The following is a 15800-nucleotide window of genomic DNA, read 5'->3' as shown; positions in this document are numbered from 1 at the left end:
AACTGGCACCAGTTTAGGATGCATGAGACTTATGCACCACTTTGCTAGCTGGAGATATCCACGTTAAGTGGCATAACCATCCCTTAGTAAGGAGTAGTTGTTGCTCTTAAGCATAATTGGGTTAAAATTGGCTCCCTCTGAGTCATTTAAATTGTACAGAATATGATATCTGATTTTGTATCCTTTTTGTTTTTTTTCTTGGTAAGGTGGAGGGAGCAGAGTATGAAGAACTTGTCCGTCTTCATGATTCGGTTTATGATCAAGCTGTTGCCTGGTTTACTTCCCTTAAAGACAACATGAAAGCACAAATTCTCAATCATTTTGGATCAATGCCAGGAAAAGAATCAGAGCCACAGGTAAATATTTCCTAAACATGCACTACTGCCGTAGATCCATAGATCTCCCAGACAAATATCTGATAGAAGGATCTGTTGTGTCTCATACATATCAAGCTTATTAATGATTACCCAGTTCTGGTTCACTAGAATCAAGGTTGGAAAAACTTTGCCAACTACTCCCTATGGCTTTGGCTTTTGAAGATGTCATTGCTACTTACTTACACAAAGAGGAAACATTTGAAGTTGGTGTAGAGCTCAAGAAACCCCCAATATATAGATGGGCATTAGTTGTATCTACTAAAATAGAGGAAAAATGGGAGGGAAGGTTGCTAACACTAACCTGTAATCCGTAAACACATATCTTTTTTTTTTTTTTTTTATTTCTCTTGCAGAGTAATCCCAGTGGCCCAGCCTGGTACTGGTGGCTATTGGCAGTGTTGCCATTAGAAAACAGGGCTCAGCTGGCTATACTTGCTATGACTTCCCTTAAAGATCGTCTTATTGCCATCAGACGTGTATTAATATTTGTAACACGCAAGAGACCCAGATGACATGGACTTAGCTGTGAACAGGCACTGACTGTATGTTGGGAGATATGGTTTTAAAAACCGTCATGCAGAGATGAACAGTTCTTTCTGGCTGTGTCTGACATTCACTATTCTGGATGTTCACCATACTTTGCACTCTACTCTGTAATTAACAAGCACTCTGTGCCTGTCGTCCTAGTGAAATCTGAGCCCCTATGAAGTTGTGCTACAATTACAATGTAGTTGGTAGTTGTGGATAACTACTTTGAAGTACTATTCCTAATCAAGAATTGATGTTTCTAGCCTGTGAGAGACTGAGTTTTAAGTACTAGAACACCACAAATGGCCTATGTGCAGTTTGGATTTACACTTCGCAAGAATTATTTTCCCTTCAATGGATCACAGACTGAAGACTGACTTATTACAATTTTCCTGAGATGGTCAGCAGAAGGGAAACTGAACTTTCCTGTTGATAAAGAATGCACAAAGTGCATAGCTGACAGGATGTTCTCTTAATGAGTTGGTAGATTCTCTCTGCACTTTGATCTACTTGTTCTAGAAATATTGGTCTATAAAACAATTTTCAAGATTAAAGTTTTGGAGGTTGTCCAGGAGCGTAGTATTTACATGGTCACGGCTGTGTGTCAGAAAGAGTAGTAGCTACTGAACAGCAATTTGGTAGTCTTAAGTAATCCCTTGTGTTGTGATTTGCATGTTGTAGTGGAATGAGTATATCAAAAGTGTGCATTTATTTTTATAAAATCAAAGTAATCCCAGCTGGTCTGTTATCACTAAACACAAACCAAACAAATTCTCTAAAACATGAAACTAGTCAAAGGCTGTTGTGAAATAGCTATTTCACTCCAAATTCTGGGAAAGCGTGCTGTAGTACTCAGCTGATGTGTATTCTTAAAGTAAACTTGGCTAGGATAAGCATTGGGGAAGATTCCATTTCCCTTCCCACCTTCAAATGATGTGCCAAGCTAATGTTACATTAGAACAATATTTGTTAGAACTGTGTTTAAAAGTTAGGGTTATGTTTTATATCATAAGTGCTGCACGTGGTTAGAACCTTGGTCTGTGATGACATCATAGAAGGAGGTCCAAACTAAACTCTAACAAAAGGCAAGTCTCAATGCAAGCTTAAGTCAGGTGTCCCCTTCATTTGTGTCTTAGTTTTTAATATATTGGTTGTGTTAATATCTATCTTTGATAGCTATTGAATATGTTGCTGGTTAGTCAAACTACTTAGTTTTCTAAATAGCCACTGAAATAATGAACAGTGTTACTAATTTGTGTAGCTTCCTATAAGTAGAAGTAATTTTACCAACATGAAAAGTTAGCCAGAATCTGTGCGCTTGAAGTATAGCGAGATGCTTTTAGAGACACTTGTTCATGTGCAACACTCTGGTATGATAAAAATGGTGTCTTATCGACATGTTTGAAGTGCCTAGTTTTTAGTTTGCTTTAAATCTTTTGTTTTGTTTTTGTCCATGAAGATATATATTAAAAATTTGCACATGAGTTCTGGAAGAAAACTGCATAAACAAATGCATTAACATGTATTGACTGCTTTCTTGGATACTGTAATTACAACTTTTGTGGTCTGGGAAACGAAAGTATCTAGTACAGTGGGTTTCAAACTTTTTTCATTTGAGGTCACTTACAAAAAACTTCAAATGGAGGTGTGGACCCCTTTGGAAATCTTAGACACAGTCTATGGATCTGCAGGGGGTCCATGTACCACAGGCTGAAAACCAGTGATCTAGTTAACTTTTCTTTCAGCAAACCTTTACCAGAAACAGTTTCTGTAACCTGCTCTGAATGTACTGTAATTGCCTCTACCTTGAACGCGCCTTTTCTAGTTAAATAGTGATTTGTAATTTATCCTTTCAATTGTGAAGTGCATAACTTACAACCAATGATGTCGTAATCTCCACAATAGCCTTGCTGCAAGTTCTGCTACCGTCATAAGAGTACTAAAAGTAAAAGCTGTATGAGATTCCTGAGAGGGTTGAGAAGGCATCCGAGCCCCAAAGCTGCAAACAAAACAGCTTGAAGTCTTATGGGGCACTTCCCCCTCCATCCATGCATTAGTAACTCTCATACTTCACCCCAGTGTTTTTCCAGTTAACCCATTTTAGACTACCAGCTCTTTAGGTAGTTCACCTTCAGAGTTTGGCAACCCAACTCATTTTCAGTTGGGAAAATGAATTCTCTTTGTGAACTTTCACATCGTTTTTTTGTTCTGTATGCCACTCTTGTCGTCATTGTCCTTGCTGTCTTTTTCTTACTCGTCCATGTCTCTCTCCTTGTCCGTTCATGCATTGACTTTTAATGTTTTGGCTGCAAAGGGACATTGACAGAATCATACAATCCTAGACCTTGCACCTGCATAGTGTTATATATGAGCTTAACCTTACACAGATATGCATCCTTTTAGAATTGAAATGTTAGTTGCTATCTCCTGGATTCTAATTACTGAAGGCAATGTGAATTTCTCCTCTTTGCAAAAGCCCGTGATTTAAGATCTCTGTCCTTTAAGTACTTTTAAAAGTGACACTACAAAACAAAATGTTACCTTTAATACATCATGGAACAGCAATAAAGAAGACGTAAGATTGTCTAGCTTTTTTGCATTAAATTACATTACAGTCTAAGGATGCCAGGATAACTAATGAAATGTCATCACTTGAGTGAAAGCTGAGCGACAGAATTTTTGGTGAGTTTTAAACTATTTCTAGCACAATGGGATCCTGGTCCATGACTGGGGCTCCTGGTGTTATGTTAATACAAATAATTAATATTTGTTTTTAAACACTTAAGTGACTAACATTTTGGATAAATAATATGAAATAGTCAGTATCTGTATGCAAATGTTAAACTAACAACCCAAACTCAGTTTCTTCCAAAACCTCAAATACTGGATCATATAGTAAAGCTAAAGAGAAACCCTATTCATGGGCACATAGTCTCTAGGGGTAGAGTGCATGCTTTATTCCTACCAAGTTCTCCGTCGTGGTTTGTGCAGCAGCAAATAGATGGAGGAACAAGTTGCCTCTTCTCTGGATTAGAGGCAAATGTCCATATTGCAGCTATCTTACATCTTTACTTAGTTCTGGTCTCCATGGTACAGTATTGAAACCGTGAGCTAAGCAGCTGGAAAAAGAAAGGGGGGAGGGATTGCTCAGTGGTTTGAGCATTGGCCTGCTAAATCCAGGGTTGTAAATTCAATCCTTGAGGGGGCCATTTAAGGATCTGGGGCAAAAATCTGTCTGGGGATTGGTCCTGCTTTGAGCAGCGGGTTGGACTAGATGACCTCCTGAGGTCCCTTCCAACCTTGACATTCTATGATTCTATGAAAAGACAGGTGTTCTGCTGCCCTTTAACACACTACATTTTTCATACTTATTTCCTAGCTTGGGCAATGTGGTAGGAAAGTCTCCACTTTGGAGAGATCCTTTATACATCATAAAGAAACAAAAATGTCCAAATCTATTTTTTTCCCCCTTGTGAGTCACCTGTAAGACTTCACAAAATATTTTGTAGCTTCACCTTTCAAGAAGCATGTACATTGTGCCATCAAGGCCTTTGTTATCTACTGTATTTTAACATGTCCAGTCTGTTTCATTTAATCGATTGCTTTGGACTTCTAACATGCTGATGATCAGTTCGGTTTCTTACTGCTTCCCTTTCTCATGCTCGAGTCCATTTTGAAACTGAAATATAAAGCTATTGTTCAAAAAGCTGTACACTCGGTTCATATTACCTTTCACACTGGTGGAATTGGTATTTGGTAGCGCCTTAAATTTGCAGTTGTGAAATGATTGTATCAATAAAAAAAATCTCATCTGGGGCTTGTGACCAGATTAAAACAAGTATGTGTAATGTAGATAAACTTGAAACAATTTTTTTACTGTTTTAAAGTTAGTTAGGAAACTGTATGTACATATGTATAAATATAAATTAAACCGCCATTTTGTATTTAGTAAATTCAGGACAAGTCCATGTTCTAACCACATTTGGTACTTGTTGCATAAGCAAAGCCAACCTTTTTTTTAAAAATTGCAATGTTCATTTCATGTATATTTGCAATGTTCATGGGAAATGTATTTAATTTATGTGACATTTTGAATAAACAGATCACATTTAGCAGTGTCTTTTTTAACAAACACCCATCCTATGTGAAATGTTAAGGTTACTTGGAAGTGTGCATCTGTTCATCTATTGCTGTTAGATTGGATTTAGGGCTGTAGGCCCTTGTAATCAGTTTCCGTTAGCACTTCTTGTAATTTTAAACACCTTAATTGTCTGTAAATCTGTCTTGGGGCAGACCACTCAGACAACACATGCGTGTTTTCCCAAGAATGCTTCTTTAACATGATGTGGAGTAGGGGTTGGAATTTTTATTTAAGTGGGGTCAACAAACTACTGTTACAAGTCTGAAGCTCTTTGTAAGAGGTCCTGGTGATTATAGATCACAAGTGAAAGAGGATGGTGGGAGAATGTATTACACTTCCTATATCAAAAGGTACTCTTGGGTTTCCTTTTTTCTCTTCCTCTTTGTAGTCTTTTCTGGCACGTAAGCACCTTTTTTCCCAGTTGATCCCTCATGAGATCTGCTTTAAAGCGGTAGGAGTCTCTCACTCTTCACTAGCTATGACTAAGGCTATGTTTTAGTCATGGGTATTTTTAGTAAAAGTCACGGGCAGTAAACAAAAATTCACGGCCCGTGACCTGTGCATGACTTGTACTATATACCCCTAACTAAAAGTTGGGTGGTCTGGGGCCAGCCCAGGGGTGCCACCGGTGGTAGAGGGGGCAGGGGACCCCTGCTTCTGTTGGAGAGGGGGGCTGGCAGGCTCCCTGCATGGCTCCCTGGAAGCAGCAACATGTCCTTCTGCTCTTAGGCAGAGGCATGCTGCCCCCGCCCCAAGTTCCAGCTCCCATTGGCCGGGAACCATGGCCAGTAGGCGATGTGGGGGTGGCGCAGGGGGAGGCAGCACGCACAGCCACCTAGCTGCGCCTCCGCCTAGGAGCCAAAGGACATATTGCCGCTTCCATGGAGCCCCCCACCAAGGTAAGTGCTGCCTGGAGCCCTCACCCCCTCCCGCACCCCAACCCCCTGTCTCAGCCCGGAGCCCCCTCCCACACTCACTCCTGCTGGGGTGGGGGTACGGTGGCCCAAACCTGCCCCAGCAGCAGCTGGCCCAGGGGCTTCCTGAGCTGCTCAGGCGGCCCCCAGGTCAGCTGCACCGGCCGCTGCAGAAATCACAAAGGTCCCGGAAAGTCACAGAATCCGTGACCTCCATGACAGACTTGCAGCCTCAGCTAGAAAGCTGTCTCCTTTCTAAAAAGAGGCTAAACCAGAAGCTTTCTAAGATGGACTATCTACTAAGTATCAGAGGGGTAGCCATGTTAGTCTGTATCCACAAAAACAATGAGGAGTCCGGTGGCACCTTAAAGACTAACAGATTTATTTGGGTAATTCGTGGGTAAAAACCCCACTTCAGAGGCATGGAGTGAAAATTACAGATACAGGCATCTTGTCAGCATACAAGTGTAATGTAGTTCCTTTCTTGGCCAGTCAATGCCATTATTGAGGCATCTGGATGAGATGCTGAAAACTAATGTAGCTGAGGCACTTTGCACTGCCATGTCATGGTGCCCCTGAAGTACTTCAGGAGCTTGTCCTAGAGTGAGTAATTAAGTCAGAGACCTATGGTTTGGGGTTAAGAAAATTAAAACCAGTCCCTATGACCATTTTAAAGGAGGCCAAACTCAAGGCTAAAATAGCCAATTAGAGTCAATTGGACAGCGGTTGAACTATTTAGTGTACAGTAATGCTAGAATTTTTTGAGACCTCTGCCATTCTTGGTGGATAGTGTGCTGTGGTCTAGGCATTGCCAGTTATTCTTACACCATGCTACCAAGAAAAATGGAAGGCTGCTCCCTGAGATCTGGGCCTAAAATAAACTTATTTCTGTCTGGGCCAGGTTTGTCAGTGGAGAAGTGGGTAGCTGACTTGTCATTTCTCCCTCACCCCTGCTAGAAGCCTAGGAAATAATCTAGAGTTGGAAGCCAAACAAAATGGCTAAGGAGTGAAAGGCATCAGACAGCTGACACAGGTTAGACCTTCCCCCCCCTCCCCCCCAGTGCAGGCTAAGTAGAAAGAGCTGGACCTATAAAAAGAAGGTGGAGGAAACGTTTGAGGATCTGATACTTTCACTATGGTATCTGATAGCATGGCAGTCAATGCAGCAGCTGCTGAGCGTGAGAAGAGGGGATTTTGGATGAGGTGTGATGGAACAGTTGGAAATGAGATGCAGATGACAGGAGCCTATCACTGCAGAGAATATGTAAAGGCATCTGTGTGACTACAGAATCTGTCTGTTTCAGTGAGAGGAAGAGGCTGGGGTGAGCAAGAGAAAGTAATTGCGTTATTTGAATTCTAAATAAGTGTCTCAAGGCCCTGAGGTGAGTGGGACCTGGTTGTGTAAGGCACTAGACAGAATCTAAATAAACAAGACTGACCGGGGGTGGGGGTGGGGGTGGACATGGACGCATGGAGTAGTGAGCTGACTCACCCAAGGGGTCTCAGCAGGTTAGTGGCAGAACCGAGAATAAACTCAGTCTTTCTGCTGCCAGCCCACCAGCCTTTAACTGTTGCCAGCGTGTGGGGCGCTCACTGCAGAGAGCAAGGGGACAGCAGGTAGTGAATGGGAACAGAAGGCAAGATCCTGTGCCATGAAGTCAATGGGTTTTGCTGTTTACTACAATGGGATTGAGCCAAAAGATAACATACAGAGCCTCGGGCAGAGGGCAAGAGTTGGGGCATCTGGGAAAGGACAAGATTCAGACACGTGGCTGGCTACGGAGAAGGAAGTAAGAGTGAGAGATTTGTGAATGGGAAGAGGCAGTGCTGATGGGGTGGGAGGATAGTAAAGAACATGAGACCAGAAGAAAAGGGGGAGTTAGAGATGAATACATAAAATAAAAAGTGGGAGGCAATGGAACAGGGATAAGGATGGATGCTACATAGTTACTTTCTCTGTTTCAGAAATTCCAGCATAGGGAGCTTGGGTTGCTGATTTTTAAACCTAACCTGATTGGTTTATAATTAAATAAATTTCCAAATTAGTTCCCCCCCCCCTCAAATATTGAACTGGTTTATTGACTCTTAACATTCATAGTTGAGACACTGTAGCCACCCGCACCTATTCTTTGGTTTGAAATAGTCAATAGATGTACCTTACAAAAATGTCAGGATGTATTCTCTGCTCATACTGGCTTTCGCTTTTCTGCCAAGGAGCTATGCAGAAAATATATAAATGCAATTTTGAGGGTTAGAGGAAAATATTGATTGTAGAATATCTCAGTAGCTCTTGCCATGAAGGGGAATCTCAGGCATGATAGCTGACCTAATACTGGAAATATATATTCTAAAAAATTACTTTTTATTTAATTAAAAAAAAAAAAAAAGGCTGACTTCAGCCAGGTTTGTGCTCCCTTTATATACGTTTTCTGTGAGTACCTAAGCTATTGAGCTTCAGTTGTGGTAGTGCTCCTGTAGAGTGAAAGTAAAGATCACTTGTTCAAGTAATTATATCTATATGTAAGTATATTAAAACAATGCTGCTTTAACACACTAAAGAAGATTTCCAAAATCTCTCTACAGTCCCAGCACAGAGGCAATTAAATGAGCCAGACAAGGATCTCTGACTGCACCTTTCACAGCTAAGACCATACCCACAATTACTTTGTGTGAGTATAATGGCAGCGGGGGAAAAGCTGCACACAACCAATAAATCTCTCACTGTAGCAAGAGGTTTTTCTTGCAGTCTTTTCTCTTAAGGCTGTTGTGTGGCCCAGAAAGGAAAAGCTAAGAGTCTTCTCCAAATCTCTCAATCTTCCATGATGCTTCCCACAGACTGAAAACTTTTAGCCACCACTGCGGTTATCGTGCTTGTTACCTTCACTCAGTCAGGAACAGAAATGATGCCATTTTACCAGTGGGCAATTGCTACTGTCCAGCACAGCTTCCACTTTGGAACAGGAGTGCTGAATACTCACTGCTGCTCATTATGAACTATTGGAGTAAAAAACAAGTGAGTTAACTAGAATAACAAATGTGAGAAGATTTATAATATATGCACAGTAAAAGGCGATTTGAGTAGATTAGCTGTGAATAACTTCTCTCAATGGTAGCGCTTTTACATTTATGGAAGAATTTCTTTGTACAGTTTTAACAGCTTGGGTGTGGCTTTTTTATTGGACTTATTCTCTGTGTGTGGATTGTGTTATCTCTAAATCAAAATTCACTCTCAGAGGATGGTCTGGCATTTTGCTCTCTGAATGAGCTTGATAAATGAAACTTGAATACATTATAGAGGGGAAATAACTTCATATTTAAATGTGACTCATTCTTCATTTGTTCAGATGCATTGCAACATCTTCCTATTGGAGCTACGTTGTCTGAGCCCCCAATGAGAGGCTGGGGGCCAAGAGCCAATGCAGTGGAGATGGTTTTATATGTCCTGGGAGAGCTTTGGGATTTGGAGGCAAACTGTATTAATTCCAGAGAGGAGCAATGTATCACCACCATACAATGAGTTGGAGGAAACCAATAAAGGCAAGGGAATCTCAGACCACCTTCTCTCTAGTTTTCCATGGAACTGTGCAGCCTATTTCCAGGGGAAGAAATGCCATTTTTATTTACTTGATGCATCTGAGGTTTCTGAAAAGTCTAAATTAGCTAAAGTGGCTAACATGCACACAAAGTACCCAACTTTTCATCTAAATTCTACTCAGGTTTTTCAGTATTTAGTATTAATCCATATTTGCAGATTAATGTTGCTTGCCACAAGTAGGCAAGCCATTGGTTTATACCATGTCAGCGAACTGCAGGAGTGTCGCTTCATTCAAACTTAAGTGAGGTGGAATAGTTCAAGAAGGCATGGTACCTGGAGTGCAATTAAAACAAAAAAAGGTAGAAAATACTGCAAACTGGCTGCCATAGCATTTTTGTTTGTTTTTTGTGACACTACCATTAAGGATACCTAAACATTTTTTTTAACTTATATTCAAGCTCACATTAAGCATAGACAAGACAAGACACTGAGGTGAATAGATGATGTGTGGGGAATATGTGGGCCATATGCCCCCCCCCCCCAGATTTCTGCTTGGCCTGCCAGGGTGGGGGGAGGGGCTCCGTCCTGCTGCTGTGCCTGCCCCCTGGCGTGTTCAGCCCCTGTCCCTGGTAGTCGGGCCTGGGTGGAGATCAGAAGGGGAGGGACCCGCCGCTCCGCGTTGCTGTTCTGTGGCAGGCCACTCCCTGCTTGGGCCTGGTTGCTGGGGACAGGGGCTGAGCAAGCCGGGGTCCCCTCCCTACATTTCTGGTTCACTGGGTCCCTGTACTTGGCAGCTGGGCCGAGGCAGGAGGGCTCCCTAGCCGGGCTCTGTTTCTCAAGCAGCTCTTACACTGCACAGAGCAGTGACCTGGAGCAGCCAGCTTCAGCTGGTGTGAGAAGCAGCTTCCTTCTGCTCCTGCCCATGCCCACCTGCCAGGGGGCGGAGAGAGTGCGGTGGCCCTGGGATGGGCGTGGAGGGGTCACTGGGCAGAAGAGATGTGGGGTGGTCACCTGTCCTCCCCTTTAGAGTGTTTCCCTCAACCCTTCCCCCCACCCCCGTATCAGGAGACATGAATTGCCTATGCTGAGGTGTGATTCTGTACAATATCTGTAGGAATTGCCATAGAGGTCTGTCTGGTCCAGTATCCTGTCTCTGACAGTGGCTTCTATCAGATGCTTCGGAGTTGAAGGTTGAAGAAACCTTCAAGTGGGCAATCTGCGTAACAGGACCTTTTGAACCCCTCAATTAGCAGTTGGTTTGTGCCCAGAAAAATGTGCGTTTCTTGCCCTTGCAAACTTCTGGTGTGTGTTTTAGTTTTTAAATCCTGACAGTTGAAACTCTGGATGTTCCTGTCAATCATCATAAAAATATCCAATCCTTTCCTGAAGGCTGCAAGGCTTGTGGCCTCACTGACATCACATGGCCATGAGTTCTACAAGTTAATTGTACTGAATAAAACGACCAGCATTAAATCTGCTGCCTTTCAGTAGCTTGGAATCTCCGTTTTGTTCTTGTTTTAGGAGAAGATAAATAGAAATGCCTGCTCTACCTCTCGGTACCATTCAATATCCTGTAAACCATTATCCTATCCCCTCTTATTTATCAGGTATTTCACTCTTGTCACCAACAATTTTTTCTATTGCTCTACTTTTTGTTGCCCGTCTCTGAATTCCTTTTTTTTAGATGGAATACGGTGAGCAGTCTAAGTGAGGTCATTCCACTGATTTATATAATAGCATTATAATACTTTCAATCCTGTTAGAATCCATTAAGAACATTAGGGTGTTTTTTTTTTCTTGACTGCTGCTGGACTGGATTTATTTGAATTTCTGGCCTTTTGCTGGCACCCTCTATCTTTTTAGTGGTGGCTCCTTTGTGACACCATTGCCTTCCGGGCCATCAGGCAAGTAATTTTTGTTAACAGTGCTGGTAATTGATCCTTTGTGCGTGTGTCAGTTTTGTCTGGCCCCTTTCGAATGTCATCCGCCTCCATGGGCTACTTTTAATGTAGGATGTTTTGAGTTTTTACAAGCAATAATAATGCTGCCTTAGAGAGGGGAGAATGTGTGCCAAGGCAGATACAGTTGAGGTACTTCTGTTATAAGAGGTCTTATGTAAATTCCTTTGTTTCATTGGTAGCCTGAATTTAAAACAAAAACCTAGCTGCCTGTATACTTTCAACTGCTTCTTTCAGTTAATATCTGCTTGGAGTTGAATTTTTTTATAAGTGCTTAGTGTTGGAAAGCCTGACTACTGGCACCAAGGGGTTAAATATTTCTTAATACTAGCATGAGTCATTTGTCCCTGCTTTGGGAGTCAGTCTTGCCCTCACGTATTAGATTGGAATAGTTCCTGGAACAGGAGCTCCCTGCTCACGTCTGACATGCACAGCTCAGGGAGAAATGAGGAAACAGCTCCTGCAAATAAAAACACGTAGGGGCCCTCTGCTTGTAAAAAAAGAAACAGGGACACAGGATTATCTCAGGACAGCTTGTTCCCGTGCACTTTTTTGGAGGGTGGGGGTGAAGTTCTAGGTATGTTGTACCTATGAGTGTTAAAGGTTAATGGTTAGGTACTACACCTCTACCTCGATATAACGCTGTCCTCGGGAGCCAAAAAATCTTATTGCATCATAGGTGAAACCGCATTATATTGAACTTGCTTTGATCCACTGGAGTGCGCAGCCCTCCCCCTCCCCCTCCCCCAGCACTGCTTTACCGCGTTATATCCGAATTCGTGTTATATCGGGTTGCGTTATATCGAGGTAGCGGTGTATATTGACAGACAGTATAGAAAAGGAGAGAGGAGGAGCAGGCAGTCCATATACAAGTCAATGTGCAAGGTTTTACATTTGTCCTAGTTTGATCTCCCTATGTCAATTATGAGGTGTTTTTAAAAAGAGAAGCAGATGTGGAATAGAGCAGAATCAGTGGTGGGAAATGATCTATTTCTAGTCCCTTCTAGGGAGGTGGCTACAGTAGACACTGCTCAGATCAAACGCTGAGTTAATAGGCAGCAGGTTTAAAACAAATGAAGTATTTTTTCACACAACGCACAGTCAACCTGTGGAACTCCTTGCCAGAGGATGTTGTGAAGGCCAACACTATAGCAGGGTTCAAAAAAGAACTAGATAAATTCATGGAGAATAGGTCCATCAATGGCTATTAGCCAGGATGGGCAGGGATGATGTCCCTAGCCTATGTTTGCCAGAAGCTGGGAATGGGTGATGGATCACTTGATGATTACCTGTTCTGGTCATTCCCTCTGGGTCACCTGGCATTGGCCACTGTCGGAAGACAGGATATTGGGCTAGATGGACCTGTGGTCTGACCCATTATGGCTGTTCTTAGTTCCTTTACTCTTTTAGATCATAATGGAAAGGTGGTAGCTGAGAATGATCAGCTTTCAACCGCTGGAGGTAGGAAATGCATTTACACCAGTAGAGAACTAGTTACTGCAGTAACCAGTAGCAGCCTTTCGCTTAGTCACTACAGCTATGCATAAGCATTAGTGCCATTTTGTCCAAAGAAACTTTGGAAAGGTCTCTGACACACCCAAGTCCCCTTCACCACAACCTCCCTCGTTCAAGCTTGGCTCCATGCCCATTCCCACCTGCCTGCTCCTTCAGCTCTCTTTCCCCATGGCTTCAAAATCTTTATTGCTGCCAGCTCCAGACTCTTGCCAATTACCCCCTTCTTGGAGTCAAATTCCCTAATGCTCTTACAGATACTGTTGGTGTGTGCCAGTGCAAGAGATGTTGGTGAACGTGGGAGAGAGAACAAACAGAGACTCTTAATATTTGTCTGACTTTTTTGGAATCCATTCTGATACTACAGTCATGAGTGCAGTAGAAAAACCTAGATAGAAAGCTTGTCATAACTACAGCTGATCACACTATTCTCTTGGATAACATTTTTCAGTGAAGAGAATAGTGTTTTATGGAAATGAAAATTTCTGCAGAAAATTTGTTTCACAAAAATATTGTGGGTGGTTTTTAGGGGTCCCCCCCTTATTCGTCTCCCCACCCCCTTCCCCCCCTTTCTCTTCTGTAGACAAAAGATGGAAAAGGAGAGAAGGGGGAGGGAAACAATCATATTTTCCCAAATGTTTTAGCAAAAAATTGTTTTCTACCAGCTCAAATCATAATTAACAGCCGCCCTGCTGGGATGGGGGTCATTTTCACTTCTTTCAAGAGAAGGAAGGGACAGAGATGAAAGAATTAAAATCTTTGGATTCAGGATGGTGTGAAGTGTTTTGAGAGGAATCAGTGAAGCTTCTGTATTGCTCTCAATGACATGCATCTAATTTTATCCAAACTTACAATCTTATATATGCAAGCAGTGTCTGAATGAGCTCTCCCCTGACATCTAGTGATGAGCTGGGGGAAAAGACCTCAGGAGTAGACCGTGTTTGCACAGACATGCTACTCTGCCTAGGTGCATAGCATGATGGAGTTGTTTTGCCGAAATGATCACATTTGGCTGGTTTTGGGTTACAAATCACTATCTAGAGGACAGCGGCAATACCAGGAGAGATGAGCCGGAGTGCCGATGAGAAGCGCAGTTGGGAATGTAACTGAAATACTGCCCTGATGGCTTGTATTCTGTAATGGACAACCTACCCTAATTTCTCAAATACTGAGGGACAATCTACACTCATTCCTATACTTGCTTTCTACAACCAACTCTCTGTATAACTTTTCATGAGTGATGTACCCAAGTATTCGGATTCTAATATCTAAACTGTATCATTAAATTTATCTACATTTGGGTTATTGCTGATTATGCACTATGTATCTTACGACCTTATCCACAAATACAGAGTTTGTTTTAAATCTAAGTACTATACCTAGATGTACAGAGACACTCTTCTTAACCTGTATATTATATAATCTTTAACATTACCCCTGGATTCAATTTTATTAGTGCTAATGAAATGTTATCCTTATTGTATGAGTAAGCACAGTTCTGCTGCCCTTTAGCTTGCCCTGATTGAAGGGGTCACCCTAAACTCAACTGCACTCACTAAGCAGGGGTGGGGATACCAAATCCCAGTGAAGAAGAGAGAGAGACTGGGAAGAGGTGTTCCTTCCTGATGGTGCGGACTCTGCCAAAGAAATCCTAGACACCATTTGACCCTCCCTCTCCACTGTTTAAAGACAGCTGATTAGACTCAATTGAAAGTTCTTGTTTTGTTCAGTGATCACTCGAGCTGAAATTGCTGATAACCAAATGCTGAGCCTTAGACCTGGTGTGGGACAGTGTTGCAGAGAAAGAGGCTGCACAACCTGTATTAACAGCGAGGTTCCCCACAACCTGCTGCAATCACTGAGAGCTGGGTTAAGTGGTGGAACCGCACTATGTGATGTCGCAATAGAGAGACAGCGGTAGCGGGGGCTGGCAGCAGCAGCCAATGGCGGCGCTGGTGGAAGAGTGAACAGCAGCAAGTGTGAGCCAGTTGTGACGGCGCAGCAGCTGAGGTGTTGCTCAACCCTCCCCTCATCCCCCTCCACCCCAGGTTAGGAGGTGAATTCCCATGAACACACCTCTGAACTCTGGGTCTTCATTGACTAAGAACAGCAACTGGGAGTGGGGTGTTAGAGGAACATGTATTTGTTTGGCCTTTCACACCCCAAGGTGAGAAACTGAGGCAAAGGTCACTGCCCAGCATACTCTGGGGTGGGTATGGCTCATGGTTATATGCTATTGAATTGTGGCTGTGGTGTTTTCCCCAATTAATTCTGGGGTCCTTCACCCTTTTTGTTAAATCTTTTCTTTGCTATACACAGACTCAGTGCTTGGAAAAGGGGAAGTATTGCCTCTTAGAGGTGTCTGGGGTGGTGGTTAATTTTCCCAGATTAGTGGTTGAGGTCTTGAATTGGTTCTGTTTTGTATTGTTAAGAGGAACCTCTAGATATTGAACTCTACCCTCATTTCTGCTGACTCCACCTGGTAGAAGGATTATGTACAAAACCACCTTTTGTTAATTCACTCCAGAGCCAACAATCAGGTTTTGCTAACTTGTAGGTAAGGTCAAGATTCTGTACCTCAGTCATTCATTTGTATATAAACTGGAGTACTAGCATTTATTCATTCTACTAAGCTGTTGTTTGGGTTACCGTGGGTTACCTATCACCTCTTGCAGAATGTTATTTAACATCTCAGTGCGCCTGTCTAACCAGAAGATCAGGACAATCTGTACAACTGCTAATACACTCCCCTTACTTCACCTCAGCTTTTAACTGACACGCTGGCCAGGTTTCAATCATTTGAGAAAGCACTGAACCAAGCCAAACCCCGGCGTA

General features: G+C 42.5%; 1 protein-coding gene and 1 long non-coding RNA gene across 4 annotated transcripts in view; both read left to right on the top strand.

The window, feature by feature from the left end:
- Window positions 1–15800, top strand: part of LONRF2 (LON peptidase N-terminal domain and ring finger 2) — a 68625-nt gene that overhangs the window by 41608 nt on the left and 11217 nt on the right. For 2 of the 3 annotated variants that reach the window (XM_065580884.1, XM_008167385.4), the window contains exons 11-12: window positions 207–356; window positions 731–5017. In XM_065580884.1, the coding sequence (XP_065436956.1) occupies window positions 207–356; window positions 731–889 (309 nt within the window). In that variant the 3' untranslated portion in view covers window positions 890–5017. Of the gene's footprint in view, window positions 1–206; window positions 357–730; window positions 5018–15800 lie in introns of those variants that run through there. The other variant, XM_065580885.1, reaches the window with a different exon arrangement.
- On the top strand, window positions 7377–14270 carry LOC112059409 (uncharacterized). The gene is made up of 3 exons (XR_010597678.1): window positions 7377–7750; window positions 8544–8973; window positions 9305–14270. It is a non-coding gene; the product is annotated as an uncharacterized LOC112059409 (long non-coding RNA).

Source organism: Chrysemys picta, chromosome 1 (assembly GCF_011386835.1).
Source record: "Chrysemys picta bellii isolate R12L10 chromosome 1, ASM1138683v2, whole genome shotgun sequence".
In the NCBI taxonomy this organism is placed as follows: domain Eukaryota; kingdom Metazoa; phylum Chordata; order Testudines; family Emydidae; genus Chrysemys; species Chrysemys picta.
This window is presented reverse-complemented; position numbering and strand designations above follow the sequence as displayed.